The sequence below is a fragment of the Sinocyclocheilus anshuiensis genome, unplaced genomic scaffold (genome assembly GCF_001515605.1).
Source record: "Sinocyclocheilus anshuiensis isolate Anshui unplaced genomic scaffold, SAMN03320099.WGS_v1.1 scaffold546, whole genome shotgun sequence".
Taxonomy (NCBI): Eukaryota; Metazoa; Chordata; class Actinopteri; order Cypriniformes; family Cyprinidae; genus Sinocyclocheilus; species Sinocyclocheilus anshuiensis.
In genome coordinates, this window is record NW_015542451.1 from 1298650 (window position 1) to 1309702 (window position 11053).

The following is an 11053-nucleotide window of genomic DNA, read 5'->3' on the forward strand; positions in this document are numbered from 1 at the left end:
TACATATAATTTATACATACAGAATAAACATTTTCTAAATGGAATGTGCTTGTCTTATAACAAAATAAAACCAATTATTTAATTTAGGAAAAATATTTTTTGTCTCACTTTATATATATTGAGAGAGAGAGAGTGAGAGAGCGAGAGAGAGAGAGAGAGAGAGAGATGCCTTTATACTAACTTTGTCTGCCTTTATATTTATTATAGGGTTATTATAGTTAACTACAACTAAAACTATTCAAACCATTAAATAAATAAGATAATTAAACTATTAAACAATTTAATCCATAAAATAAATAAGAAATAAGATAACTGTAATACAATCTAAAAAAAACTGCTTATTTCAGCAACACCTTATTTTTATTTAGTTTACCTTGATGTACTAAAATAACTAAAACAAAATTAATAAAAACTGCATAGACATCTATACTAAAAATTACTAAAACTCCTAAACCTGTAAAAATGAAAACGTTAATAAATTTCAAAACATTAATAAAAACTGTAGTATCTCAATGATACTAAAATAACATTAATTTGGGATTCATGTCATTAAAAGTTTGATAACCGAGAACCCACACTGTAGGTCGTTTCTTGCAGGTGCTAATCTTAACCAGCAGTGGAGTTTATCTAAGTTGCCAAATTTATATGCCACAAACGTGGCGCCAGTTCTGACACCGTCATCATGCACAACTTGAATACATTCTTTCCATTATATTTTAATTGCAACTTTAGAGGCAACTATTCTCAGAGTTGATCCCGTCTCTGCCAAAACAGGCAGTTTTGGTGACCACATCCTAGAAACGCCCATGACAAAGTGGGAAGGTATGAATCATCGTGTAGAGAGATTTGCAAACTGGGTGTCTGCACTCTGTTCCATTTGACTTCAGCACTGAGAACGCTCAAAACTGATTGGCACAAAACACTTGTGTAAACCAGTGTGCAGTGAAAACATTTCCGTCATGAGCTCCACAAATGTACAGCTTTGAGGGACGCTTTTAAAACACTGAATGTTTGTGTTTCTGCTAAACACATCAAAGTTCCCATTTCTGCATAATATTCTCAAAAAATTTATAATGCCTAAAAAATATATAATGTTGGATGAACTTATAAATTAGAAAAATATGGTGATTATTACGTTTCACAGCAGTTTCAAAGTGAAATGTCCAGTCTGTGGTGCTAAAACATGCATTTAATATGTTGCGCGTTTTTATTACGTTGGTACAAGCACATATTGCTGCGTTTTTATTACGTTGCTTCAGGCAAATATTATGCCAGTTCAGAATTCAAATGTCTGTGGAATGTCGCTAAAAGATTATCTATCGTTTTGGAAAATAACAAACCCCCTTCACCAAACCCAACCCTAAACCGACCGATAGTGTTTAACGAATGCAAAAGGGATAGAAAAAAAACGCATTCGCTGATGCAACCGTGCTATTTTAACTTCCTTATAGGCGGGCTTGAGCTGTTTTGTCGCACCATACTTTCACAGGATTCGTACCAGAGTTTTTCACCTCACAAGTGCAACGCCATATCGTGTGAGCTACCGAGCAAACATAATAGATAACAATGTTGTGCAAGTAAAATTAGGCTCTCTTTCAATCGAAACTCTGTAAAACATACTTTGTGTGAAAAGGAATAAAAGTTGTCTGAGTTTTACTGCCTGTAGTGTTCATTTCAACTGGAAACTGCAGTAAGTTTGTATAGGTACGTTTCGTGCGTTTAGCAGAAATGTAGGTAGAGTCACGTATTTCCAGTAAACCTGGGTAGCGAAAGTCGATTGACCAAAAAGTTGCTCATTCAAATATTTTTGTGACGATGCAAACTTGAGTAATGTGCAGGATTTATATTTTTCTAGTTTATACTGCAAAATATTCACAGAAATAAAATGGATTACTCATCCAAAGGAATATCATAATGCAGTGTTCACTCGTGATAGAAAAAAAATGCAAATTTAGCATTACATTCTCCTTTAACTACTAAAACAAAGGCTGCACTGATCGTCACACCAAGTCAAAATTTAATGAGTGATGAAGGTTAAATATCAAACATGAGATTGGCATTGGCCACTACCAAGTTTTAGTGCAGGGCGGTATGACCAAAAATTTATATCACGGTATTTTTCAAAATTATACCGGTTTCACGGTACATGACGGTATTATTTTTTTGTTGTTTAAGCGACATACACCGGTATTGCGGTATTTACAAAATTCATATCATAACAAAAATAAACACCGGTGTTCGGTATGAACCGGTATACCACCCAGCACTAGGCTGAATCATGTGAATTCACGCAGCATAACAAGACTAACCACTCAACCACAACCGCAAAAACCACCTGTTTATATTAACATACCCACTAATGACTTAAACTTTAAGATGGCTAACTATAATTATGCTAGCTAAATGTTGCCAGTTTTATCAGTCAGGATTCTGAACATGGAAGTTCTGTCTGTATCATAAACACATCAAGTAAGACACACAGATACCCCCTTGTGTCTTCCTCTGGTCTCCATTAGACAGAGCAGGGCTACTGAACCCGCCACACCCATAGACACAGCTAATGTAATCAAGAAGCCTGCAGCTCAGATGAGGAGGAGACATTATGGAAAAGGCCATTGGAGACAGACCCAGCAGCCATCACGCATTTGTCTCTCTAAGAGCCTGACTCAATCCCTCCACATCTGTACTGAACATTTCATTCTAGTGGAGGCCACAAACAGAATGCAAATAGAATGTAATAGAATGCAACAGTGCCCGTCCAGTATTTTTCCCATTTGTTTATTTGTTAAAGAGTTATAAGTCATTTGCAAGCATAAAGGAGACTGACTCTTAACTAATTCGCAGTGCTTCATGGGAGTAGTGCTAAAGATTTGTACTTATTATGTAGCTGTAATTATCTTGTTTTAATTCTCTGATTGGTGGAGATTTCTTTGCAGAATCATGGGTAATGTGGTTTTTCACCAGGACTTGCGCTGTTAAATATGATTATTTTAAAAAATAAGTTGAAATAATGCAGGGTGATGGATTCAACAAAAGCATATCCCATTGCTTAACATCCTCGTAGCTCACAGTAGGTCTGTCTTTAACGGTTTATTATTCAAAACCAATTTCCCTACGGAGAAAATATGGGATTTTTACTTCAGGATCCGGACTGTTGCACTCTATATGAATTAGAGACTTGAGGACCAGTCAGTTGTCCAGTTCACCAGTGGATTGGGAGTGAAAAATAATATAATATAAACACATTGATTTCTTCTCTTTCTCTGAAAGCCACACACGCATTGATTTTGAGTCTACAGCCCAGAGGCATAAGATGACTTTGTGCGTGCTGGACAGACTCCTATAAATTATCAATGGTGACACAGATTATTCATAAAGTAGTTCAGCCTTAAGCATCAAGCAGCACAGCTTGTGTGTGTGTGGCCTGTGTCAGATCAGCCAAATTATAAAATTGGAAGAATCAGACCAAAATCTGTTCACTTCCATTAAGGAACAGATACAGGGTAGTATCTTCTATTTTTGTTAAATGATACTCTATGTGCTGTATATAGCTGAACAGGAACCTCTATCTTAACTACATGAAATGGCAAACTGCAGAGGTTTCTATATCCAGTGAGCCTCTGAGCCTCTAAATTACACTCTGGAGATCCTATTAGAGTATGAGAACTCACTCCCTTTGGGAAAGTGATACAGGAGAATCCCAAGATAAATTTACCAGAGGGTAACTGGTACAGAGCAGAGAGGATGAATCTTCATATTCTGTTGCAGGAGAAGATGCTGAACACAGAGCAAACAAAGAACCTGACAGAGGAGTTATTTTAGTCACCTATAACTAAATCATAAAAACATTTTTGTAACTTGAAATAAATATGTCAGCTAATTACCAAAGCAGCATTTCTCATTTTATTTCTCGTTTATTTCAACTTGATGTACTATGTACAAATTAAAACTGAAATTAAAAAAAAATTATAAAAACTACATAGAAATATATTTACAAAAATTACTGATAAAAATGACAAAAAAAATTGTAAGATATCATTCAAAATCAATAAAATTAATGGGATTTATACTTCCGGACTCTATATGAATTTGAGACTTAAGAAGCAGTCAGTCGTACAGCTCACCAGTGGATTGGGAGTGAAAAATAATATAATATAATTATATAATTGAGAAAAACTCATTGATTTCTTCTCTTTCTCTGAAAGCCACACATTGATTTTGAGTCTACAGCCCAGAGGCATAAGATGACTTATAAAAATGACAAAAACACAACTAAATTACAAAAATCTCAACTAACTCAAATTATTATTAAAAAAATAATAATTTAGTATCATTGCGTAACATTCACTGACTGTTTAGTTTTTTGTTTTTGAACAAATCACTGCCTTGCAGGTGAAACACCGCACCTATCTTTGAGCTACATGTTTTTAATGAAGCTTTCTTTCCTTCATGGAACACAGAGTAATTTTTAAGAAATAACGTGGATCAATTTTTCCATGCATTTATGCCATAAGTGGAGACTGAAGCTGCCACGCTTGCAAAAAAGACACAGAAGCACCATAAATGTCTTATAAACATTTGGTTGGTATGACTCATGAAGTCTTCTGAAGTCATACAATAGCTTACAATTCTGCTTTTGTGTTCCACACGAGACGAGTACATGATGACCGTTTTCCCCTCTGCTACTGTAAGTGCTTGTCCTCCTTGATGCTTGTCAACTGCTTGATCACTGACATGTACGTCTCTTCTCGTCACCTACAGCCAGGTCCAAGAGCATGGTGATGGGAGAGGCATCACGTGGCTCATGCCGGCCCACCTCACCCAGTCTCCAAGAGGGGGTGCTAAAGGCTGGCTGGCTGAAGAAGCAGAGGAGCATCATGAAGAACTGGCAGCTGCGCTGGTTTGTGCTGCGTGCTGACCATCTCTACTTCTACAAGGATGAGGAGGAAACCAAACCACAGGTGCGTTCAGCTTTGAAAATGTACATCATGCAGTTAACTCCCAAACATTATGCATAGCAAAAAACGTATGTCTACGAAAAACAAAAATTGGGTTTAAACTACTCTGAATTTGCACCACTGCACTATGGAGACGGTTGTCCAATGGCTTCTACAGTACATGTAAAGTCCTGTACTGTAAGCTGACACTGAATCAGACACACCCACTGAGCTAGACACGCCTCTTTCTACCATACAAACATACTGCCAAGACCGCTTTAGTCAATGACTAAAAATTCTCCATACGGGAACTGATTGTTTACGCTATTTCATAAACCTTTAAACCTGCGAACGATGTGATGGAGTCTCCCTACGCTCTCAAACTACTTAAATATTTGTGTGTGTATATATATACTGTATATATATGCATATTTTGCAATAAACGTAAAATGTTTTTTTTCACAATCAACATCTTTAAATCAAGTTTTATCTTAATCTGTTGTTTTTAATTTGATTATGTCATTCATAATGCTCCATGGGGTTCGTAGTTCTTTTCCTAAGTCAATAAGTACACAGTCTTGTACCTTTGTCTTTTTGTACAAACATTTTTTTGCTTCAAATCATAATTTGTAATGTTGTAAATCACCAGCTGGTTGGTTTGGTTAATGGCTTATAACTCTTAAACAAAGACTTTTTAAAAACCCCTATATGGGAAAAATTAATGGAAAAATACTTCTGGAACAAGGACAGCTGAAAAAGTGAGTGGGCACTGTTGTATTCTGCAACATGAGCTGTGTTTGATTTACTAATATGAATTATGAACCCACTCATAAGAGTCACACATGCTGGAGTCAAATATATTGGTAACTGTGTGTTACCAATATATTTAATAAAATATAAAATACAGCTCATTAGTATCATTCATTCAGAGTCATATAAAATGAATAAACGTATAACTTGCAAGCAGTGTCGCTTTGGATAAAAGTGTCTCCCTATTCATAAACGCAAATGTTCGCTGTATGTTTCACACTGTAGATTCACTAGCGGTGTTGTGATGCTGCTGAGAAAAATCTCAGAGTTTCTAATTTATCTTAATGCAAAAAACATGCACCGAGAGTTGCAAGTCACCTCTTTTTAAATGAGTGTGACAGATCTCCAACAAAAGTCAATAGTATGACAGAGCATCATGTGACAAAGAGCTATAAAATTGATGTGTGAACTCCATTTATGACCAGTTGCTTCATATTTCCACCATAATCCAAGCCTATAGACGTTGCTTTTAGCAGGTTTTTGACCATCTCATATTAAGCAATCAATACGGTCCAGCCTTAGTAAGTTGGTCAGTCAGACTGACGAGTGTGATGAACCGCGTCCCACACAGGAGACTGTCAATACTCATGCAAGCACCATTAATCTGTGTCCATGCTGCGCTGGCCAGGATGTGTGTGAAAATGTCAACCCTCCCACTTTTCCTGCCTTTAATCAATGGGATTCAAAGTGGAAGGGCTGTGTAGGCAAATCTCATAGCAAATCACACAGCGAGATGAAAGGAGACAGCAGAGACCAGGCCGTATTGAACGGTGTGCGGTGCAGACCTCACGTCCAATGCATCATGATCTAAGGTATATCATTTTCATACAGAAGGAGAACCGGAGAATATTTGGATTCCCAAAACATTTTTTAAGAATTTTCTTATCTTTTTTTTCATTAAAATTGATCTAAAGACGAAACTTAAGAGTTTAAATTCCTGAAATGAATGTTCTTAAAAATCATCGTAAATAACTTCATAAGTTAAGATCAGCTCCAACTTTTCGTAAATTCCCAAAGGTAAGATGTTTAAAGGGATGTCTAATGCTATTTCATGCATTCTGACTTATTTACACTGCTAAAGAGTTGGATTATTATGCTAAACATGACCAAAGTCTCAAAAACGAGTTGAACGTATGACAGTTTATTTCTGTGACAAATACACTCCTTCAGGGTTTGTATAAGTTTCAGAAAGTTTTTTTCGAGTATAGCCCATCAACGTGCTTCAAGTCATTGGGGTCCGTTTCTGGATCAAATACATATGGCATATCAAATACATATCAATAAAGTTTTTGTTCCTGTTTTATTTATGTCGACGTCACAGCTTGCAGACGATCGCTACGCAAAATTCTCACGTGCACGTGACTCTTTAGCTCCGCCCACGGCACGCCTCCAGGAGCTCGACTGTCTTTGGAGAGAAGTGTAAAGCTGTATCTGTCTTTTATAAATATGATAAAACTAAAGACTCTTCGGGGATATGAAGGATGCAATACTACTCTATAGGTCAGGGGTCTCCAAACTCAGTCCTGGAGGGCCGGTGTCCTGCAGAGTTTAGCTCCAACTTGCCTCAACACACCTGCCTGGAAGTTTCTAGCATGCCTAGTAAGACCTTAATTAACTGGAGCTAAACTCTGCAGGACCTCCAGGACCGAGTTTGGAGACTCCTGCTATAGGTACTCAAGATTAACATGAGATTGGCAGAAACTGGGTGTGTTATGTCCTTTAATTAATTTTTGGATTGTTCCAAATATTAAGCATTACAACATAACCTTAGCAGCATAATCTGAAGTGACACCAATGATCGATCACTTAAAAAAAAATAACAGGCATGATTATGCATGACGGCCATACACAGGAAAAATGCTTATAATAATTTTGTAATAATTTTCTTTCCTTAGAAGATATTTTTATATTTAATACCCAGACCATGAATTGAGTCGAGAATAATTTAAAAATTGTGAATCTTACAATAAATCAGCGGGGGTAGGGGGTGTGGAGTTGATCCAGTCAAAACATCTTAAAAAAACAACAACCAATTAAAGGAAAATGTCTTGAATACTGCTAAACAGATTCAGTTGCCTGACAAAAAGCACTTGGGAAATTCTGACCCCAAATCTTCATTCAATTTGTTGCCCTGGTGAATAATCTCTGGATTTCATTCAGTTCACAGTTTATCTAATTGAAGGAGGCACTTAGAAAATGTGTATGGTGGCAACCTGCCACATGTTCAAGTGTTCAAGCTTTTGTTAGTACAATAGGCTCAAAATGCCTGGTTACACATTTCCAGAAGACTAGGAGACTTGATGCTGATTAAAGAATTACATTCAAGTGTACATGGTAATTAAGTCTGGTTGATTTAATAGGCTAAGTGATGCATTTCTAACTATCCGTCTGTGCAGGGCTGCATCTCGCTGAAGGGCAGCCAAGTGAATGAACTGACAGCCAACCCAGAAGAACCCGGGCGACACCTTTTTGAGATTGTGCCAGGTGAGCAGATCTTCAAATCATCTCTGTCGTACCTGTATGGCTTTTGAGTGTCAGGTAATTAAACAGGCCTTCCAGAATATGCTGATTACAGAGGGGTGATTTAGGTGATTTGGCCCAACATGATTTATGCCGAACACCTATTTGTTTTATGACAAGTAAATAACACATGAGTGTGAAACCCACCAGAGCATTTTTTTTTTAACAATAGAGCAAATAAAACCAAATATCTAATTACAGCTGTGCTATAAATTACATACCTCTCGCGCGGCTAACTTAAGTCAACCTCTAAATGCCCTCCAAATCCACTCAGTGTTTACAAGATATTAAATTCTCTCTAAATCCTTAAGATGATGCCTCATATGTTTCCCATTCTCTCTTTTCCACATGCTCATCACATTAAAATGGGGAATATTGAATTTCTTATCTCTGAAAATGCAGCCCTGGTCTGCTCAAGCCAGCGACAGCAATATGACAAAACTGCAGAATAAGAATAGGAATAAAATACAAATCAATCTGTGCAGATCTTGGTTACAAATAATCTAATTCTTGTTGGTTAATGTGCATTCTGGTGTATTTATTTTTTCCTGTAACTACAGCAATTCACATTATTATCATATATTTTTGCACGTACGGTATATAATATACTAAAGGTAAAATTCTGATTAATTTTTGAAGATCAATCCAATCCAATCAGGATTCATCAGTGAATGAATTTTTCACCCCTAAAGTGCATCATAAACATTTAGATTACTGAATTCGGTGTTAGCCGAAGTAATGCACCAAACACAACCAATAAAACAGCCAAACACACACAGCATGGGACATTAGCAGCAGTTTCCTAGACCCAACAGCACTTTCTCATGTCAGATCAGTCAACACACCATCTCCTCCCCAGAGAAAAGCCCTTAACCACAGTCTCCGTCTGACCGGCACGCTTCAGCTCCTTCAAGTCAAACAATCTCACTGGCAAAGTCCCTTTTCCATGCAAAACAAACAAAAACATCACACAAAGCAGATTTCAGAGCTGCCTTAAAAATGAGTGCGGCATTTGTCTGGAGATGCCTTGTCTGTTGTTGATGAATGAAGAAATGGAAAGACTTGATTAACAACTGCACAAACGCTGAACTCAAAAACTGAATCAAGGAAAAACTGAGATTCGGAAACTGCACTGAGATTTTCGCTGAAATCATATGAAGTTTTGGGTCCTGTAACCCTGTAAAGCATGCCATATGAAATGATAGTCGAATTTATTGAGCCTTTAGATAAATTGTTTAAAAAAGTTAGCATATGTGTTTGTTTGTTTTTTTGAGTATCATATTTGATACATCAGGCTTTTATGTCTTATAGATATAGTGAAAATATAGTGCTCATATTTGAGGATGAAAAAAAAAATTTCATTCAAAGAGACAAGCTGAGCAAAAATATGCAATTTGGTGATATTTGATGTTGATATGGCCAAAAAGTAAGATGAAATTCTGATGCTTGTAATGTAAATCAATGGGATCTTTATAACAGAATAACAAACTGCTTACATATAGAGTTGTCACTCTATATCTCCCAATAACATTTAATAAGATGATATTTAAATGCTTAGTTTTATAATCAAAACATATAACTGCAATGTAATGATGATTGAGAGATTTACAAATTAACGTTCCTCAAAAGCCTGATGATCATATTTGATACATTTAACAATTTTTGACTTACAGTGCATTAAGGCTATACATTTTTTACCAGTATGTAATGATATTTATTTATTTTTATGATATTTACCAATAAGAGATACATATCAAAATTACCATATAAATAAACTACCTAAAAGGTATGGAAGATTGTTTCAGCCATAGAATAAGAAAGAATTAAAAGGTAATTGTGACTTCTCACAATTTTGACTTTTTTTCTCATAACTGAGATACAAACTCGCAATTGTGAGTTATAATGTCAGAATTATGGGATATAAACTCACCACTGCAAGAAATAAAGTAAGAACTGCAAGATATAAACTGATATTCTGACTTGTTTTGCTTGCAATTGCGAGCAATATGGACTTCTTTTCTCATAATTGTCAGACATAATCTTGAGAATTGCAAGTTATAAAGTCCAGTTCTGAAGAAAAAAGTGATATAAAGTTTATATGCCTATATAAACTCGCAATTCTCACTCTATAACACAAAATTATGAGTTTATATTGCACAATTCTGACTTTATAACTCACAATGCATCTCAATTATGAGATAAAAAGTTGCAATTATCTTTTTTGGCAATAACTTTTTTATTCAGTGGCAGAAACAAGTTTCCATGAAAAGGTGACTGAAAGTGTTAAAAATACTCTACCCTTTATTATTTCATCCTAAACGCTTTACTGTCATTATACAATGACAATGAATGCAGCTCAAAGAAATTCACATTTCTACATGTACAAATATAATTACATACTGTATCTAAATCCATCTTGGGGAAAATTTGGTGCTGTTCATTTGATCTAAAAAGCAACAACAGAAAGCTAGCAGCTCTTGCATCTGCGGCCATTTTCTGTCTTGGCACAATCTTAGTTGCAAGCAATAACAGCAATGTTTAAAGGGGTCATATGATGCGATTTCAAGTTTTCCTTTCTCTTTGGAGTGTTACAAGCTGATTGTGCATAGATAAGATCCCTGAAGTTGCAAAGACTAAAGTCTCAAAACCAAAGAGATATTCTTTATCAAAGTTAAGACTCTGCCACGCCCCCCTAAAACGGCTCGTTCTAACACGCCCCCACATATCTACCTCACTATGTGGAAATATTAGCATAATGCCGCCCAAATGTGCACGCAAAGAAAGAA

At 36.1% G+C, this 11053-nt stretch overlaps 1 protein-coding gene across 1 annotated transcript in view; it reads left to right on the forward strand.

Annotated features, from left to right (window-relative positions):
* The window catches only part of arhgap22b (Rho GTPase activating protein 22b), a 27180-nt gene that overhangs the window by 6622 nt on the left and 9505 nt on the right, over positions 1-11053 (forward strand). Inside the window, exons 2-3 of the mRNA XM_016493076.1 lie at positions 4762-4961; positions 8144-8231. Coding sequence (XP_016348562.1) covers positions 4762-4961; positions 8144-8231 — 288 coding nt within the window. The remainder of the gene's footprint in view (positions 1-4761; positions 4962-8143; positions 8232-11053) is intronic.